Source organism: Rhinolophus hipposideros (assembly GCF_964194185.1).
Source record: "Rhinolophus hipposideros genome assembly, chromosome: 25".
Taxonomy (NCBI): Eukaryota; Metazoa; Chordata; class Mammalia; order Chiroptera; family Rhinolophidae; genus Rhinolophus; species Rhinolophus hipposideros.
The window spans coordinates 23267037-23288166 of NC_138071.1; the positions used below are offsets into that span (position 1 = coordinate 23267037).

The 21130-nt window shown below is 43.3% G+C and overlaps 1 protein-coding gene across 4 annotated transcripts in view; it reads right to left on the reverse strand.

The window, feature by feature from the left end:
* Positions 1 to 6007: 6007 nt before the first annotated feature.
* Positions 6008 to 21130, reverse strand: part of TCAF1 (TRPM8 channel associated factor 1) — a 46856-nt gene continuing 31733 nt past the window's right edge. For 3 of the 4 annotated variants that reach the window (XM_081038770.1, XM_081038771.1, XM_081038769.1), the window contains exons 3-9: positions 16053 to 17047; positions 15683 to 15780; positions 14394 to 14607; positions 13876 to 14115; positions 12530 to 12867; positions 11241 to 11491; positions 6008 to 8605 (exon numbers count right to left, since the gene is read on the reverse strand). In XM_081038770.1, coding sequence (XP_080894896.1) covers positions 8596 to 8605; positions 11241 to 11491; positions 12530 to 12867; positions 13876 to 14115; positions 14394 to 14607; positions 15683 to 15780; positions 16053 to 17047 — 2146 coding nt within the window. In that variant the 3' untranslated portion in view covers positions 6008 to 8595. Of the gene's footprint in view, positions 8606 to 11214; positions 11492 to 12529; positions 12868 to 13875; positions 14116 to 14393; positions 14608 to 15682; positions 15781 to 16052; positions 17048 to 21130 lie in introns of all 4 variants that reach the window. The other variant, XM_081038772.1, reaches the window with a different exon arrangement.

Sequence of the window (21130 nt, forward strand, 5' to 3'; positions counted from 1 at the left end):
ACTCTTTTTTTTTTTTTAATCTTAGCTCAGTCACCTCTTCCCTAGAAAAGACTTTCCTAATCTCTAGACTCTACCAAAACCTGTTCCTGACTACACCAAATACCTCTGCTTCTTTGTTCTTATCCAGGTTATAATTTTATATTTATTTGTATGATCATTTGGCTAATGTTGGTCTCTCTCACAGGCTCTCATGCTGTGAGTATAGAGTCTGTCTCCATTTTGCCCAACATTGGGTCCTCACTGCCTGGTTTCCTTCTGGTGTGTCATAGGCTTTAGTTTCTTAATAAATATATAAATGTCATTTGAATAAAATGAGTAAGTATACAGTGAATATTCCAGAAATATGTGTTGAATTTGTGAGTAAATAACTTAGTTTTTGGAACACTGGTGGGAACCTATTTGGCTCCCACCAAAGGACCAAATGGAATCAGGTTTCAGAAAGAAAGAGCAAGGAGAAACCTACCCCAGGGAGACAATTTGGATAAGACATATCAGGATTTCAAATACTCAGGATGGCAGCCCAATGGGAGGTGAACTTAGGTCTTAGGTCTCATACCAGGAAACAGTTGACATTCAGGAAGCGAAGTGGGAGACAGACATTGAGGGAGTGGGTCAGGAATATTGCATGTCCAACGCTGAACTCAGCGTGTCTTTTGTGTGTCTGTGCTCTTCGATTTCAAGCACTACATCAATCTCCCTCTTCATGGTAAAGCACCGCTATTGTTCTAAAGACTCCTGAGAATATTTTGGTGTTGATCTCATAGAAGAAGGGACTTCAAACAAAGGTGAAATTTCCAGGGTTAGAAAGTAGAAGCTAGTTCGCCATCACCAAGGTACCTGCCATTTGGGAGCAGGCTGAAGAATGGAAACAGAGAAACATAGGGCATAGCATAAAAGTCTATTTAAAACCTGGTGGTCACCAGCGTGAGTTCTGACTGAAGGTCATTGGGCATGAGAAGGTGCCCCAGACCTTTTATTCCACCTAGGAAAAAACAGAAAGTACTCCATGAAAAGTCACTCTTCTCACTGGGCATATGTTCTGTGAGGCACCCTGGGAGATGGAGATGGTGCTATGGCCAATAAGTTTAGACAGGAGAGCAGATGTGAAACAACAATAATATCAGGTCAATTTATGCCAAAATTGGCTGCAAATTAAGTGCAAGGGAACAGAAAGGAAGAAGCAATGATTTCTAATCAAGATATCGAAGAAGAACTTAGAGAGAAGGTGACACTAAAATTTAGCTTGGAAAAAACACATATCTTTGTGGGCAGAGGGGCGGGGACATCACAAAATAAGGCTATGTCACAGAACATGCAGATGTGGAAGTGACAAGCTGGATTTAAGAAACAAAACGTTCATTGTGTTTGACACTTATTAACAGGACCCGTAGAGTGCGAGCTCTGAAGAGACCTTGGGCCGGGTTTTGAGGAACTTTGGTTGATACGCTGAGTGAGGAGTCTGGGTTGTGGTCTGCACTCTGCAGGAAGGTTCTTAAGAAATGCCATGTAGGAAGCACTGAAGTCACCTCTTCAACTCTATGCCCTACCTGACCCTCCTCCGATTGTCCTTTCTAACCAAACCCCAACTCTGTTTGGATAATCCAGCTTTCCCTTATCAGAATCGGGGTAAAATGAAGCCATTTCCAATTCCAAGGCTAGATATGAATTGGCTTAAGCCAACCACGCAAATGCATGCCCTTGGCTCTGCAATGACTGGTGCTTTCTGGGTCATATTTTGTAAAGATACATAAACACTGTGGTACTTAATTGTCCAGCCTATGCAAGAGGCATCCACAAATCAGAATTGTCATTGTTACCAGTGGGACATCAGTCTATTTTCGTCAAATAGAGGACAATCCCTTTAGAAAGTCTCACTAAGCCAAACGCAGGGATTACTTCATCCATATGCTTTCTAGTTATAGGCTAGTACGAAGAGTCACTGGGCTCCTGCTTCAATTATTTTTAGATATGAGTTAAACAGCCATGCCCCAATATATTCTTTCCCTGAAGGGCCTCAAGAATCTGGGAAGGATTAGCCACACTCTAATTTAGGAAGAGAGATGGGTGAACCCACCTGTGTGCATTTACTGGCATGAGTCACTGGGGAGGTTGACTAAGTCACTACGAGAGACGATCCAGAACAGGTGTCTACAGCTGTTTTAAGAATAAGTATGGCGGGGGCCATGAAAATGGTCCGCTCAGATCTCCAACTGCAGGGAGCTGGTGTGTGAGTGACAGGCGGCCCCGGTTGGTGGCTCTGGAATCCCTGGCACTAGGGCCATGCTGCCCAGAGGCTTCTCCTGGCTGGTGATTAAGTGTGGCAGGAATGCTAAGCTAGACCCATTGCTAGGAGACACAGGACTCTTCCGATGGGTGACTTTGGCTCAAGGATTCCCCAGTGGCTTTGACAAAACTTTCTGAGAACTGCACTGCAGTGCAAGCCTTTCTTCCTTCTTTTGCTCTCTCCTTCCCAAAGCTTAAACCTGTATCACAGTCTGATGGCTCTCCCAGCACACTTGATCTCACCTAGGCTTCTGCCTCTGGAAGACCGGGGTAACACAAGTACTGCTATAATTATATCTCATCACATTAAAACACTCAAGTGTATTTATTGAAATTGTGGTGTGGGGGGAGTAAAGAGCCAAGTCATTAACTGGGGAATATTTATGAAAGACTCACCCACTACGTGTATCATCCTCTAGCATGTGTATGGTAACCTTTATTCAAATTATAGCATACTCTCTCTCTACCGGCAAGTTCCTGCTCGCCTATTTATTTAAAGCAATGAAGCTGGTGTTTGCTGCGTCTCTTGACAGTTGGCCAGCCCTAATTCAGAGTAATAGAAGCTGTCACAGTCTCCTTTAGCATATTTGTGGAATTAGCTTGGGTCTCTATTTTCTTTCTGGGTCATAAGTGTGCGGAACATATGTGGTAGGAGCCAGGATTCCAATTACAGAGGATATCTTGGAACACATCACTGCCACTCTAGAGGTATCCATGCTGAAACTCTCTTCCTCTCGTGAGGAACAAAGGAGGGGTCTTCTTATATTTCTAAACTTCCCCCATCCCCGGGTTAGACATTATTTATTTTTTTCGTGCAAATGTAAACAATTCCTTCCAAATTGATGTATTCTGAAGTTCCTGTGATATTAAGGTCTTCCTTCTCAAGACTTTCCATTCTGTATCACAAATTGTGATCCAAAGTGTCTTGTAATTTTAACTGAGGTTAGATGATCATCATTCAGTGTGGGGTGAGGCGAGGAGGTTATGGAATGAGAAGCCAAGAATAACTGAGTCTAAATGTCCCACTGCTCTCTACACATATGTTCTCATGGACATCAATATGTAAGACTAAACCTTTCAGTGCTATGCAAATTTATTCAGTTGTTTCCAGATCAGTGTTCTCCATATGAATTTGGTTCCAATTCCACTGCTTATTGGGCCCCTCAGGCCATTAACAGGGGATCAGAACTTAGTATATAAAATAAGAATTATGTCTCCAGTCAATACCTTTGGCAGAGAGCCCGGCAATCCCTGAGATAAGCTCCTCTTTCTTCTTAGAGAAATGTCAGAGGGGAGAAGCTGCAAAATTTACTATGAAGTGTGCCTTGACTTGGAAGTGTGAGGACAGATATTCAACACTGGTGAGTTTTCTTTAGGTCAGTGGCTCCCATCAGAATGTTAAGGTCAGAAATCTGTGATCAGGATTTACATCTGAGAAAGTAGCCGCTGACTATTATAGGACTGGAACTCGTGTCTGTCTTGCTGCTCTCAAGACGTTCAGTATAATTTTCCCTTTTTGCCTTGAATTATCTGCGTGGTTTGTTCCATCTCTTTCAAGAATCTGCTCAAATGTCACCTTGTCAGAGAGGCTTTCCTGGACCTCATTACATAAAATAGCAAGCATATCCATGTGCAGTCCCCGACTCCATCCTTACTTAGTTTTTGTATTCCTTCGTAGTACTTACCATACCTGATATGTTTATTTCTTTATTTTTTATGTTCCAACTGGAACATAAGCACAATGAGGGCAAGAGCTCTATTATGTTTATCTTGTATTTCCAGACTCTGTAACAGTAACTAGGATAGTCAGCAGGTGTTCAATTAACGTTTGTTGAATGAATTTTTAGGTGACCACACAGACAGCAAGAACAAAAGGAGAAACTATGTAAAAAAACACACACACACACAAAAACCACTGGAGTTGCCTCTCCTATCTCTGCTTACCTGGATGGAGGGTAAGGAAGGAGTTTCTGGTCTTTTTCTAGGTCCCTGGCTCCTGTTTAAAGCACAGACACTTCGCAGAAATGGGAGTAGGCCTACGGATAGCCTGCTATATACACTTGGGTCTTGGACTATAGCTTGTGTTGAGAAAGCGGGGAGGGTCTTCTCTCTACGTCTGTGGGACCTCGTCTAGACCCCTTGACCTGTTTTTATATTGTATATTTTATCATTTTGCTCCCCCCCCACCCTTTCAGCGCTATCTCAGATTTCAAATTATACTAAATAATTTTGGCAATCCATGAAAGTGAATTTTATGTGAAAATTTAGGTAGTTTGCTCAAAGAAATGTTTAGTACCAGTATGTACATATTTCTTAAACAATTATATGAGTTCCTTTATAGTGCAGATGAACCAGAAGGAACTTTTTAATAGCCCTCTGGTACACATATTTATATTAACATAATCCGTGGCTCCTGACACTCATCTCTAGTAAGTGCCTGGCTTGTTTATAATTTAGTCATTCATTTATTCTGTTTATTTCTCATATAATGAACACCTATGAAAGCAACCATCCAACATGACACTAGAACTTTGGCAATAACTAAACTGCTTCTTTCCTATTGAAGAAATGCTTTTTTAAAGTAGCATTTAAATACTCAAGAATCCAAATGCATTAAATAGCATTTCTATAGCTCTCTTGAGCTGGATGTGGAATTGTCTGTGTGAATGTGTAGTTAGACGATCTCTAAAAAGTTGTAGCTCACTCCCACCCCTTCTCTACCACCCTTGGAAGACTGACTCCAATATTGTGCATCAAAGAAAGAAGTCTGTTTCAAAGTGGAAGGCAGGTAGGGGTCCAAAAACTTTGAAGGAGAACAGCACACAGCAGTGAAGTCTTGAAAGAAGGGTGTGTTATTTTGGTCAGCAAAAATTGTCAACATCTAAGGCCAGATCTGGTTAGCTCTTGGCCTGTTAAGTACATACATTTGGTGAGGTTGTGACATTGGGTGGAGACTTTGATTTAGGGATGGAAGTGTATCAGAGATTAATCTTAGGAGGAGATGGGAAGGATTTCCAATGAATGCAGCTGTTGAAGATTGGCTGTAAGGCCAATACGCATTAGAGAGCTCCAGTTGGCCTTGGGAATTACACAATAGAAGAAAGTAAATGAATGGAGAAGGAAGAACCACCACGGAATAGCAAGACACAAGAAACTTGGGAGCCTGAAATTTCCACTAGTTAGTTGACTGTTTCCCCCAAATACAGGGGTAAAAAAAATCATAATCTGTTCAGGCAAAGTGGCAAAAAACATACCAAGGAGAATGACAGATGGACAGAGCTCCTTTGAACCTGGTCTCCTAAGGCTAATATTTATTATCAAATGTGTTGGATGGCAGGAAAACTTATGGTCCTATATGGTCTTGAAATACTTCCTGGAATAGGAACAACTGTTCTGTGCCTTTTGGGGAAAGAACTCTAGTTGTGCATACACCCTATCGTGCATTCATTCATCCCACAAATATTGAAAACCTGCTAGACTGCAAGCTCAATCACCAGACACATGGTGAGATCAGGGGCGGGCTTTGTTTTTCTGTGGAAGACCTACAGAAACAAGGTAAAGTGTGTTTGAATCATTGGAGGATCTTAAGTGTGGCTAGAGCTAGAGAGTATGGGGAAATATGATGAGTCTGGACACATCAGATAGATCCAAACAGTTGAGGGCTTTATAAGCCATTTTAAGGGTTTGGGTTGGACTGTATCTGAGTCAATATGGAGCCACTGAAGAATTTTTATTTGAGTTTATTAAAAATTTTTCCAAGTAATACATGCACAAGGTAAAAAATTAAATAGTACAGAAGAACTTAAAATGAAAAACACAGTTCCCCATCCTATCCTTTTTAACCCGAGTCCCATTCCCGAGAGGCAATGCATTTAACAACTTCTATTTTTAGATCTCCTGTTATCTAACTTCCTAACATTAAATAATATGTTTGAACAATAATTTCTTGGCTTATTAACTTTAGACAATCTTTAATAATACCCCATTACAAAAGATAAGGAATTAACTTACACTATCTCCACTTTTCCTTTACCTAGCCTTTCTCAAAATTGTGATAGATGTGTCATTTTAATACTTCTATTGGTTTAATTTATAGCTTTGAACAGTATTCTAATCTTCTAGTTCTTGTTCCATTAACTGTAGACTGTTTTTTCTTTTCTTTTTTAAATCTCCGCTCTGAATCTTCCTTCAGCTCTCTTCTCACAACTGATTCTCAACCTCTTTCTGCTCCCTTTTTCCTTAACTTGTCAGGATTATTTATTTTCAACTTCATTTCTGAATAAAAAATTTAAGCCTTTCGTGGTTTGCCTATAGGCTGATCAGAACACTGTGTACAGATAAATAGCATCTATATTATTTTGGCTATGTACATACTGTTTACTGAGAGCCAAGTAGAAGCAGGCCATTTTCTTCTCTACACGTCCAATGACATGCCTGTGTCACTTGAAAGGAAATGTACTTACCTGTCAATGTGAAATTCTAGTCCCTTCTTACATTCCATCCATGAGTATTTTTTTGGTTGTTGTTTCCTAATTGGATACGAATTTCATGACGTTTGCTTTGTTTTCTTTTTTGTTGATTAAAGAATGTATGTTCTCCACATTCTCTCAAAACATGCCAGTTTCTCATGCTGCCATCTATGGCACAGAATGCATAGTCCTCCCAGAGAGCCTGAACTATGCATTCTCATCTGAAATGGGTCTGCTGGAAAACTGTCACTCTTGCACGAGACATCCTGTTGGATAAGTGTCACTTTGGAGTGACACATCCTGGGTGAGGGCCATTGTTTCCTGGATTCTGTTTCTTCTTCTTTCCTGGTTCTCCTCTTCGTTTTGCTGTACAACTTCCTCAAGGTGCTTGCTCAGGAAGGGGGCAAAGGAGGTACAGACTTTTTGAAAGAAAATGTCTTCATTTTGACTTGACTCTTGACAGTTTGGCTTGCTATAGAATTCTGGGCACAAAATTTTTCTGTAAGAACTGTGGAGACATTGCTCCATTGGCCTTTAGCTTTCAGTGCTGCTAATGAAATATCTGCTGCTAGTCTATTTCTCCTCCCTTTTTACTTCAGGTAATTATGATGACGTAATTTTGTTTTCTCTCTGGGCACTTTTAATGTCTTCCCTCTATCCTTAATATTCTAAAATTTCACAAGATTGTGTCTCAATGTAGGTTTTATTGGAGCCCCCTCAATCTGGAGACTTAGTTCTTTCTGTTCTTCATTTTTCTTTTTCTTTTTTTCACCTATATTTCCCATGCTTTCTCTTCCAGAAACTCCTAATGGTTAGATATTATTGTCTATTGTCCTTTCTTCATATTTTCTGCTAATTCTCTTTGCTCTACATCTAGGGAGATTCCCTCAGTTTTATTTTCTAGCCTGTCTACTGAGTATTTTTGGCAGTCTTATTTCACTTTCAAAAGGCTCCTTTTATTTTCAATGTTTTTCCTTTCTTTGTATCAATCTGTTTTCGTCTTACAAAATGTCAGATCTCTCTGGATATATAGCTAGATTTTAAAGTTATATTTGTTTTTCCATTTTAACTTTGTTTCTTCCAGAATTTGTTGTATTTTTCAAATTTTATAATTTGCTGTTTTTCTGACATGCTTTTCCCCTGGTCCTCCTTCTCACCCTCCCAACTCCCATACCTAATGTCTGGGAATTCCTAGCTGACCATTTGTATTTTTAAGAATCAATATAACTGGTGACTTTTATAGAAATTGATGTGGGTTTCCTCTGCCACTGTACGGTTCAGTCTATTTTTCCAGTCAGCCTCTTCTATGATCGGAAACACTTGGTTACTTACGTAGGGGTCTCAACTCTCAGTAGAGAATTAGCAGATAGGCTAGAGGGTCACTTATTTCCACAAAAAGAGAAATTTTATTCTGGAGCACCAACTCCTACCTCTCCTACCTCTCCTCGGGCAGTTTATTCAATTCCTTCATAGAAACAACAACAACAACAACAAACAACAAACAACAACAAACAACAACAGCAAGAACACATTTTTCACTGGTACCAATAGGTGATTGCCTGTGTTCTGTACACAAGAGATGGGGTAGAATGGGATGGGGTTTAATTTTACAACTAGTATAATCCTTTATTAGACAGATGATTCAGGTGCCCGAGTCTCTCTAGGGTTATATTGTGCAGATCAGCTTATAGTCTGTCTTAAAGGTACCTTCACTCTCTCATTCTTTTCCATGCTTCATCCATTTTCTCTCTTCCAGAAATGCGTTGAGGTCTTCTTCACTTATCATCGAATGCCTTCAGTTTTCTTTGCTGAGTTGTTTCTTTTGTATTTCTTGACTTCAATTTCAGTGGGGCCTGAGGAGGGAGGGGAGGTAAACTTACATGTTTAGTTTATCATCTTAAATCCAAATTCCCACTGGAAGTTTTTAGACAGGGAGGTGGCATGGATAGCTTTACATTTTAAAAACATCCCCAGGGCTGTACTGCTGAAAATGGATTATAGAGGGTGAGAATGGATATAAATATGATTTTAAATAACTGAGGATCTAATTTCCTTTCTGAGAACATGCAGTGTCTAGGACTTTTGGGAGTCAGGCCCTTTACCGAAATAACCCATTACTCAAAATCCAATTAGCTAGTAGAATGCTTTTATGGTATCTTGGAGGGCATGGCTGAAACCTGAACAACCTGGAACCTAAAAGACTTGGATGACACTAATGGGTCATTCCAGCTCTGTGTATCGGGACGCACTTCAGGAGCCTACCTCAAATTCTTCCTTTGAACTGGAATTTGGGATAAACAAAGGGACTTTTGGTTGTGATAAAATTAGATGAGGGATAAGCACAAGCAGCCAAAGTGCTGGCAAGGAGGGATATAAGGTCCTTCTGTTTGCTCACTGGTTTCTTCATTTACTCATTTATTTGGTTACGCAAAGCACTAGAGTTATTAGCACCCATATTGTAATCAGAATGCCCCAGTTCAAATCCCAGATCTACCATTTGTTAGTAGTGTAGCCTTAGGCACTTTATTTGACCTCCATAAAACTTGGTTAGCTCATTCCCAAAAAGGGAGTGATAGATAACTTTCCATCTCATAAGATTATTGTGAAGATTAAATGAAACAATCTCTATAAAGGAACTAGTACAATGCTTGGCACATATTCAGCACCCCACTATTTGATAGCAAGTATTTTAAATGTTGAACGAATTTTCATCATCTGTGTTTAAAGCACCTAGATGATAGACATTCATGAAATAAGGTGAACTAATTTTATGATTGAAAAATGTTATCTAGGTCACACCTTATTGTCTATGAACCCACCCAATTTCCAATAAAGCAAATAGAATAGTGTCTTAAAACAAGCAAATTAAAAGAAGTGAGCTTAAGGAAAACTGGCTGGATGTACACAACATTAATCCTGCAGGCTCAACTCTAGTTGAAACTGCAAAGAAATGGGAGGTTCTGAAAACAATCAGAAGAAAATTGAAGAAATTCTTTGATCGTGTTGCAATGAAATGAAACGTGAGCCAGCTCTATCTATTTATCTTGTTCCAAAGTAAAGATTTCTACACATGTAGGGGCTGTGTCTGCCCAACTGGTAAGTAATGCTCGACAGTGATGGCAATCTGTGTGACTGTGGGAACGTAAACGATGTCACTGAGCTGGATACCCAGAGTTTGCTAAAGACAAGCACCCTCAGGAAATTGTTCTAGTTTTATCAAGTGACTTCTACTCTTGAGTTAATTAAAGGAGGAATGTTACCTGAAGGATGAAATTAAATAAAGAGACCAAACCCTAAGTAGCTTTTAAAACGCTGTGAATTTAGAGCCCTTCCTTTAGATCACAAAGCAATGCGCCAGAACCCTTCCAGAGGTTGGTGTACGGCGTGTAGGATGGGATAGGATTAACGACACTCCATCTGTAGAAGCCATCTAAAAATGAAGTCTAGCTTCAAAACGATGTTGCGTTAATTCGATAATAATAATAATGTCAGCTGACACTTTCTCAGTATCTACTAATTGCCAGGTACTGTTCTGATCACTTTCAGAGGCACTAAAATTTAATCTTCGCAATAGTCCTATGCACTAGAGCCCGTGTTATAGAGGAGGAAATCAAGTCACAGAGAAGTGAAAGAACTTGCCCAGAGTCATACGACTAATAGGTGGAAGAACCAGGATTTGGATGCAGGGAGGTGACGGATGATGTTAAACCTCTAGGCTATGGGACGTAGTCAGCTCACTACTGTGGACCAGCACAAAACAGAGCAGCCCCTTAGAGAACATGCACTGCCTTCACAGACCTCTTCACAATGATCAGTGTGAGCCTTCAACCCCGTGGGGCAGGCGTTTGTAGCCTCATCTCACACACAGAGAAATGGGAGGAAAGAGGTAAAATGACTTTTCCAAGAGCTAACCGCTCTAGCGATGGGCTCTTTCTACTTCACCAGATTGCTTTTCAGGCTCTTTGAAAGCTATCTAAGACACAAAATGTATAAGTCATCAGGGTAAATTGGTATTTGCAAATTTACAGAAATGGTATTTGTAAATACAAATGTGTGTCTGGTTATCATGGTAAATTTGTATTTCAGTGGGGTCCTATGGTCAGGGATTTTAGAATAACTGATCAGCTATAAAAGCCCAGAAAGTCCTCAGGATGTGAGAACGATGGGCTAGGGCCCACGATGGTGAAGTAAGGGCTGGTATAGACACCGAGTTCTCAGAACCGTGCCCCGACAGGGTCAGGAGAGCAGAGTTGTTAGAATAAGACTCATAAACAGAAGGCCTTGCCTCTGAGAAATTCGGATTCCGCTTTTTGGCTGTGTTCTGAACCCACTTCCTAGAGACAGAACTAGTTAATAAGATACAGGGGCAGTGAGCTGAGAGGAGCCCTAAAGCTAGATCCCTAAAGAGGCAGAGGTTGAGGAGTGACTCCCCATCTCTGCCTACCTCCCCAGACCTCTCTACCTGCCACCTCGCTGGGCACTCCTTACATCTGTGTGAGGAGGTACAATTTCATAATATTTTCCTTCCATTCAGGCAGATAGGCCAGGCTGGTAGCCACTTCCTTCTGGATTGGCCAGGCCCAGGCCTCAAAGAAGGGAGCCAGGTTCTTCTGCACTTGGTGGGAGAACATCTTCACCCACAGATTCATTTTATCAACGTTGTCGGTGGGCAGATTGGTCTGGTTCCGATACTCAGTGAAGAGACGGATGAATGGCTCCCAACCAAAGGCCTCCTGTAGCTGGAAAGAGAAAGACGCAGGATGACACATCTAATCAGCAACAAGCAGATAGCACTCTAATCCATGAATTGAATGCGTTACACTCCTGAAACACTAGTTTCCTGTCTATCGCTGATCCTCCTGCTGCCCTCATGCCCTGCTCTCTCATAGTCTAATCTTAGGAAGGGCCTCTGAGCTAGCACCGTGCTTCGCACAAAGCAGACTCTGAATAAAGTGTGGTTATAACAGCAATGATTATCACCAGTATTTACTGCCAAAACCATTATCATGAAAATGGTGATGGGATATTCCATGGGATATAAAATGGGCTGAAGTGAAAAAAGAGCCTTATCTCTTTCACAGTTGCAAAGTGAAACCCCAATAGTTGGGGAACAGCTAGCCCTGTCCTGACATAATCCACATTAATCATAGGTCTATGTCCATTTGCAAATGCTGCTACAATGGTCTTTGGCGGAAAAACAGTGAGTCTGAAGCAGAACTAGAAGCAGAAGACTATGTACAGTCCAGGGAATTAACAGTAAGGTGTAATTTTAAAAAAAGGCAGCCATCCTCAGGCCATTGGAGATAAGCTGGATTATAGAGCTTGAGAGTTAAAAGGGACATTAGCAGTTCCCTCGAACAACCTCAGTTTTATTTCACAGATGAGGAACTTCTGTCCCTGGGGTGAAGTGGCCCCAGTGACAAGTTTCAGTAGAGTCTCTGGCAGTTTCACTGTCATCTTCATGGCAGTGGGAAGGAACAGAGGGGCACTCAGGCAGGTGGGAGGACCAGAGTACAGAGTGCCTGGGCTGCGACTGAGTTCTAGAATCCAAGGTGGTGTAGCTCTCCGTAGTGAGCCGGGAACTGATTCAGGGGCTGGGGGAGAGACCTGGGGTTTGAACGATGATAATTCAAAGCCAATGGGGACCAGTGGATTGCCTATAAGGTGTAAACTGAGGCACAGCCAGGTCTTAATGAGAAGATGGTATACTCGTCTAAGGAAAAAACATAGGTCCTATCCCACGTGGGTATGTGTTGGGGATAGGGATTGCCTATTACCTGTAAATATGTTTCCAGTGCTGTCCACGCGTTCCAGTTTTTCACATTAGGACCCTTGCCCAGGTAGATTCTGACTCTCTTCTCCCGAACTGGGGGCCACAGGGCAATGTTGGCACGGCCTCGAGGAATGCCCAAGACTGTTTCATGCACATACACACACCACAGGTTGCAGGTGGCCTCGGTAGTGTGTGGTGGGAATTCCCACTCCTGCCGCTGCTGGTTGCGGCCGAGCTCATGGACGGGGCCCCACAGCCCCTTGGTTCTGATGAGTTTCTCATTGATGAGCTCCTGCACAGACTCCAGGTGGCACATGATGGGATACCCTGCATGCATCCAGCCTGGGAAACACAGAGGGGAGGGAGAGAGGGTTAGAGGGCTTCCCACCCATCCTGCAAAACTCTTCTATTGTTTCTCCCCCAATACCCAGTAGCCCTGAAGACTTCCAGTACCCCATGATGCTCAGAAGGACAACCCAAACCCAGAACCTCCTGGGCTTTCTTCTTTAGCTGCTCATTCCATCATAATGGAATAGATCACAAACCTCACCTTGAATCTCACCCTGACCTGAAAGCGTGGCTATAGGAGGTGACACTGGTGACAAAGCACTGTCCGTGCTACTATTCAAGTGTTTTTTATTTATTTATTTATTTATTTATTTATTTATTTATTTATTTATTTATTTATTGTCAAGGAGGGCGTAGCTCACAGTGGTCCATGCGGGGATCGAACCAGCAACCTTGGTATTATTAGCACCACCCTCTAACCAATTGAGCTAACCAGCCACCCCTTCAATTGTTTTATTTTTATGAGAGTGCCCTGTCCATGTCATCATGCTCTTCTCAAAATTAAGAACTCGTCGAGGGTGGTTCCCCCCTCTTTATTCAGATGTGGAATTGCCCTCCCTGACATTACTTTAGGGCGATCATCTATGTAAACCGAGACAACTAGGGTCTAGAGCGATGTCCATGGTTCTTTAATTTCTATAGAACCCCTCACCCCCAATTTTTTAGGCCTCTTGGCCCACTGGTAAAACGCCATCCATATATCACTTTAAATGTCTTCCTCAATGTCTGTTGAAGGTACACACATATGTTACTCAACCATTCCAGAATTATTGGACATTTAAGTAGTTTCCACTGTTTTGTAGAAGTAAGTGGCTGAGTGCATGTTTTTTAAAATACATTTTTTCCCTTCTCATTTAAATAGCAAAGGTTACATCTCATATGTCTTGCTGGAAAAACATTTTTACTCTGCTGGCTGCCCACTGCACAGCTGCTGAAAGAAAGAAAAGGCCCTTAGGGGCGGGGCAGCATGCACAGAGGGCTGGTTCACCCAAGGGCACCCACCTACTGAGATCTGCACGTCAGCGACAATTCTCTGAGGCAGACGCAAGGGGAAGGGCTCAGCCCCCAGCCGTGCCACAGCCTGCATCACCTCGTCCCAGAGGCGGAGCAGCGGCTCAGGATTCTCCAGGGTGCGGAGGTTGGCGGTTGGCACCGTCAGGATGATGTTGTCCGTGGCCAGCTCTCCCCAGGGACCTGGGTTTTCCTGGATACGCCTCTTCCACTCCTCCTGGGATGTCTCCCCTGGGAAGAGAGGCCATGGGGTTTAAACTCACTTTCCTAAATTCCTTACGTTAAGACGTACAACTTGAACCCCAAGGTCACGAACCACCGTGTCACCGCCTCTAATGTATTTACTTCCATGAAGTCCCCATGGATGTGGTTTGTTCTGTCTCCTCGGCCCCAAAGCTGAATCTGAGGAGGCTTCCCTTCCTTCCCTCCACGTCTGAGCCTTTCCCTTCCTGCACCCAACAGCCCCCGTGACCTCACCCAGCTCTCCTGTCCCCTCAGGGCTCACTCACCCAGCTTGTAGTATGGAGCATGCACAGCCCCCTTCACAGTGACAGGCACGGTCCCCAGCTTGCTGCTCTGAGGCACGATGATGTAGAGGAGGCCACCCCAGAGGCAGGTGATGGATTTCGAGGGCTTGTCCAAGCAGCACCGGTTAATTACCAGCGGGCCTCGGAACAGCTTGCTGGCTCTGGTCAGATCATCAGTGTGGCAGCCAATCTGTACCTGGAAAAGAGAGGTCCCCCCACTGAGTCACTTCGGGGCGTGTGCGGGCAGGAGCTGGGGACAGGAAGGGCTCTGGGACCCCAGGTAAGCTCAGCCTTCCCCCGTCTAGGAACCGCGTGTGCGAAACCCATAAAATCGCAGCATTCCTCAGGTGGATGGGCCAAATCGTGTGGAAACGTCCTCCCAGGGGAGTCATGAAGGGTGATGCTGAAATGCCGATGCGAGGGGCACCAGGTGTAACACACAGGCTAATTCTGAGGGTCTCTGGGTATCTCTGTAAGAGACAGACTGCCAGGGCGCCTGTTCCATGGTGGGGATTCTGGCATTGGGAAGGGGGGGCAGGGAATCCTGCCTTTTGCTGACTCGAGAGGAGGCTCAGGGGAAGGCAGTGTGATGGGCTGATGGAGCCGAGGGTTGCTTCAGTTCCTCCTGATCTCCAAGACCCCCTTCCTGGGCCAAAGAAGTGACCCCCGTGCTCAGTGGAGTCTGGGAATTGTTTTCCCGGTTTATGCCAATCAAGTTCCAGGATCGATGCAGGCACAGAATAGACCCTAACCTTCATAGCCACTCTCAAGGGGACAGAGCAGGATGGTAACTTAATTTGTGACTAGGGTATGTGTATGTGCAAGTGACAGAGCTGAAGGGGGGACAGGGCGAGGTAAGAACAGTCTTTGGCGTCCCAGGCAGAAGCCGGAGTCAGAAAGGCCTTTGCTACAATGGGAGATGGGTAGGGGGTGGGAAGTGAGCTGAGATTTACTGAATACCTCTGTGTGCTAGAGTGCCTTCCCTGGGGCTCTTTTCCTGTTCCTCACTCTATGACATCAGCTCATCGCACACAACTTCAGAGCCAGAAGGTGATTAGGTTTGAGTCTCGGACTCTGGAATGTCTCCGATCTATATATTTCAATCAGTCAGTGTACAGCTCTACCCCTTAGTTGCCTCATCCTTAAAATGGAGGTAAAAGTACACACCCCAATTGCCAGTAGGCTTTTTATGAGGATCAAATAATATGCTGACTGGCAAAGCCAGAACACTGGGGTTCCATGTTTCGTGGGGAGCAGGGGCATGGCCTTACCTTCAGGTCAGCTGACGCAGCGGCTTCAGGCAGTGAGACTTCTATAATTTGCCGTCCGGGTATGTAGAGCCCGGTGCTCATCCAGCAGTATCTGGTGCCTGCCAAAAGCACAGGACAGACTTCACTCCTGCGCCGTGATTCCATCTCCCCCCAGCATTCCACAGCCCTATTCATGAACTCTGCATGTCTTCCCCCTCCACACTGCCCTGACATTGCAAACATTACCTAACACCTCAACCCCTATCTCCTTGAAAGTACATGACAAAGGGTGGAGGTGGCCTTCTAAAGGTGACCAGGTCCCTGAAATGCGCTGCTGAAGTCATCATGCCCCAGACCCCCCAACACTGAGCTCCCACCCCTCCTTCCATACCTGGATTGTTGCAGTTGACCTCGACGGTGATAGGAGATTCCGAGGGGCGCAGATACGGGCTGCTGTACATATCTTCAATTTCGGGGACTAACAGAGAGAGGTCACTTCCAGAGTGGGCCAGACCGGTGGCCAGGGACAGCATAGCACCCCTGCAGCAGTCGTTGATGACGGGGTTCTCTCGGGTTGCTACGGGGAGCCGGTATCGACTCAGCAGCTTTCTCAGGAGCCGGTGCACAGACATGTAGGCAGGGATCTCTTCTGCTGGGATCTGCAGGAAAGCGGCGCCATCCGGCCCCAGCTTTGCCAGCCAGCCCTTTTCCACATTCCCTCTCTTCCTGCCCATGATAACCTGGAACTCGGCCAGGGTGGAGCGGAAGTGATAGGTCCTTATCCCTGCTTTGGGAGTACGGAAGGGCCCTGGATTGAGGCTTTGGCTTGTGATGCTGATACCAAAGATGTTGAGGAGAAGATTTCCTGGAAACCGAGCCAGAGGGGACACTCCGGGGTTCTTGAAGGCCCACCACCAGGCCTGAGCTGCAACAAACAGTCCACCGCCCTCCGCTACAAACTCCTGCAGCTCCTTGACTTCCATATCACTCACGGGCTCAAAGCAATAGACACTGGCATCGCTGGTCAGATTGGGCTCGATGCTGGTGTCTATGCCTCCCACCGCCAACAGGCTGCTCAGTGTCCTCAGTTCTGTTTGCGCCACAATCTTGCCTCGGCGGCCGGCATCCAGCCAGCGCACGGCATTGAGCAGGAAGGGGCCCAGTTTACTGACGGAGAATAATACCTTGTGGCCCATCACGACCACCCGACCCCGGCCATAGCGGGCAGCCGCTATCACACAGCCGTGGTAGGAATCTAACCCCAGGGGGAACGCTAAAGCACCGTGCACTAGCAGCTGGGACGGGAAACAATCTGAGTTGCTGATGTCCAACTCCGAAATGCCATGCAGGAGCTCCTCTCTGTCTTCGGAGAGATCGTCCTCACAACTGCAAAAGACACATGTGTGCTGTGAAAGGAGAGACTGCATAAAACTCCTAGAACAGCCCCCGGCAGGCAGCAAGCGTCAGCTTTACTAATAGGACCATTTTAGCTCCTAGAGGACAGCTGGGAGGACACAGGGGGCAGATATGACCTCACTGTGTACGGAACTCCTTTGAAGGAAGACAGAGGGACTCAGCCTTAATTCTGCTCTGCTCATTCTTGGTATACAAATTCTCCAAAGGAGATCTCCAAGGAAGCCCCGCTGTTTTCACCCCATCCTACATGTGCAATGGTCTGGATTGAAGTGTAAAAACTGCCCTTGTAGCATTATGTAAAGAATCAGACCGGAAATCATGTTTTCATCCTTATAAGGAATCTAGTTTATAAACTTCATGTAGCTAATTTTCTGCAAATAAACTCAATGGACAGCTGAGTCCATGGTGCTAGGGAAGAACCACTCTTCTGTCAGAGCCAGGGGGCTGGTTGGCCTCAACGCTAGTGAGACCCGCCTTGGACTTGAACCCAAGAGGATTTCCTGTCTACATCCAGCACTCTACCCATCCATTGCTCGCCCATGGGAGTTCTGTTTATAAATTTCATACAGTTAATTGTTTTCCAAATGAAGTGAGTGAAGAGGTAGGTTACTGTGTTCTAATCGAATACACTGGTATCAAGGTTTATACAGTAGCTTATTATGAAAAGATGAGTGACGTAGAATAATAATGAGACACCACTGCACACCTATTAGAATGGCATATCCCTGAGGACATATGATGTGGGGTATCTTTTCATATGCTTACGTGCCATCTGTACATCTTCTTTGGTGAAGGGTCTGTTAAGGTCTTTGGACCATTTTTAAATCAGATTGTGTTCTTACTGTTGAGTTTTAAGAGTTTTTCGTATACTTTGGATAATAATCCTCTATTAGATGTGTCTTTTGCAAATATTTTCTCCCAATTGCTTTCTCATTCTCCAGACACTGTCTTTTGCTGAGCAGAGGTTTTAATTTTAATGAAGTCCAGCCTGTCGATTACGGATTGTGCCTTTGGTGTTGCGTCTACAAAGTCATAGGGATAGTCAAGGTCGTCTAGGTTTTCTCCTATGTTATCTTCTAGAAATTTTATTATAGTTTTGTGGTTTCCATTTAGGTCTGTGATCCATTTTGAGTTGATTTTTGCAAAGGGTGTAAGGTCTGTGTCTAGATTCAGTTTTTTGCATGCTGGATGCCCAGTTGTTCCAGTACCATTTGACGAAAAGACTACCTTTGCTCCATTGTATTATCTTTGTTTGTCAAAGATCAGTTCACTACATTTACGAGGTGTGATAAAACAATATGGTGAATGTTTAAATAAAAAAAAAATTATTACAGTAAAAGACACATTGCCATTTATCACCCTCAAATTTTTCCCCTCACTTCAAACACACTTATCCCATCGTTCTTGCCACTTTCTGAAGCAGTTCTGGCAGTCCTCTTTTGGGAGTATCTTTAGTTGTGCTGTCATGGCTGCTTTGATGTCCCGAATCATTTTGACTTTGGGGAAGAGCCAGAAGTTGCACGATGACAAATCCAGTGAATAAGGTGGATGAGGACACACCGTAATGTTTTTATTTGACAGAAACTGCCGTATATCAGAAGTGATGTGTGACATGGAACATTGTCATGATGATGATTTACACCACACTTTAAAAGACACCTTCTCTCAACCGTAGCATACACCTGACTGACTGCGCCGAACAAATTGATACTTGTCACACACTGTTACTAAGGTTGGCCGTGCCGTTTCCTATATTGAAGATCCCAGCCTTTCCGTTGGATGGCACTTGGCAGCAGCATTCACCGTATTTTGTGATCACAACGGAAAGGCTCCAATGTGGGTGTATTTCTCGGCTCTCTATTCTGTTTAATTGGTCTCTTTGTTCTTTCACCAATACACGCTCTTGATTATCGTAGCTTTGCAGTAAGTGTTTAAGTCGGGTAGTGTCAGTCCTCCAACTTTATTCTCCTTCAGTATTATGTTAAACATGTCCATTTAAAAAAATCAACTTCACTGACACGTGATAAAATTCACCCATTTAAAGTGCACATCGTGATGCATTTTTGCTACATTTATACACTCGTATAATCACAATAAAAATAGATCATTTTCATCACCATGAGAAGCTACCTTTTGCCCCATTCCAGTCGATTGAGCCCTCAGGCAACTACTGATGTGCTTCTTTTCAGTATAAATTAGATTTGCCTTTTCTAAAGTTTCATATAAATGTAATAATAAAATATGTACTCTCGTGCTTGGTTTCTTTCACTTAGAATACCTTTTTTTCTGTTGGTTTTTTGTTTTGTTTTGTTTTATTTGTTTTAAGATGAAAGCATTATTTCGATTTTATTGGGGAATGTTGGGGAACAGTGTGTTTCTCCAGGGCCCGTCAGCTCCAAGTCGTTGTCCTTCAATCTAGTTGTGGAGGGCGCAGCTCAGTACCAAGTCCAGTTACTGTTTTCAATCTTTAGTTGAGGGGGGGCGCAGCCCACCATCCCATGAGGGAATAGAACCGGCAACCTTGTTGAGAGTTCGCGCTCTAACCAACTGAGTCATCCAGCTGACCCTGAGGCAGCTCAGCAGCAGCTTGTTTTCTTCAATCTAGTTGTGGAGGGAACAGTTCACTCGCCCATGCGGGAATCGAACCAGCAATCCTGTTGTTCAGAGTTTGCACTCTAACCAACTGAGCTATCTGGATGCCCCAGAATAGTTTTTTCAGAGCCATCCATGTTGTTGGGCCAATCAGTAATTCATCTCCTTTTATTGTGGCTACATCACATTGTGTTTATCCATCCATTAATGGTCATTTGGGTAGCTTCCAGCGTGGGACTGGCTGCTACGAACATTCAAGTACAAATTTTAGCGTGGACGTGTTTTCATTTCTTTAGGATAAATAGTTAGGGATGAAATGGTTGAGTGGTACAAGTGTGGGTTGCACTTTATAAGATATTGCCAAACTGTTTTCTACAGTGGTTGTATTACTTTACATTCACAACAGAAACGTATTAGCGTTCCAGTTTGCTCCACATTCTTGCCAACACTTGGTTTGTGAGTCTTTTTACTTTTAGCCATTCTTGTGGGGGTGTAGGGTATCTAATTCTGATTTTAATTTGGATTTCTCTGATGACCAATGATGTTGAGAATCTTTTCATGGGCTTATTGGCCTTTCCTACATCATCTTCTGTAAAGTGTGCTAAAATATTTTGTCCCCCCCTTTTTTATTATTGTTTCTCTTCTTGAGATATGAGTATAAGAGTTCTGAATGCATGTTTATTGTCAGATATAAGTACTGCCAATAATATTTCCAGTGTGTGGCTGGTCTTTTTGTTTTCTTAATATTTTCTATTGAACTGCAGAAGTTACTGAAATCTTTTTTTGATGCTGAATTTATTAATCTTTCCTCTTACGACTCGTGTACTTTTTGTATCCTATCTAGGCAATCTTTGCCTACCCCATAGTCACAGATATTTTCTCCTACTTATTCATTTAGAAGTTTTTGAATTTTAGCTTCTGCATGTAAGTCTAGATGTATTTTTAATTATTTGTTTTGAATGGAGTGGGATAATTTTTAAGATTCACTTTTTTTCCATAAGGGTTCCAGAACCATCTGTTGAAAAGTTTCTCTTTTTCTCATTGAACTACCTTGGCATCTTTGCCCTAAAATAACTGAGCATAAATCTGTGGCTCTATTTCTGAACTATCTAGTCTGTTTCATTCATCTGTATGTCTACCCTTCTGCCAAAATCACAGAGTTTTGATTAGTTGATTACTTTAGCTTTTTAGTAAGTCTTGAAATTAGGTTATGTTAGTTCCCTTCATTTGCATATAATTTTAGAATCAATTTGAACTTCATCTGGGATTGCCTTGAATCTACACGTCATTTGGGGAAAAACTGACATCTTAAAAATATTGAGTGTTTTGATCCATCAACATGGTGTGTTTCTCCAACTCTCTAGGTTTTATTTAATTTCTCTCAGTAATGTTTTGTAGTTTTCAGCACAGAGGTCTTGTAACATATTTTGTTAAACTTATCTGCTAGTATTTAATAATTTG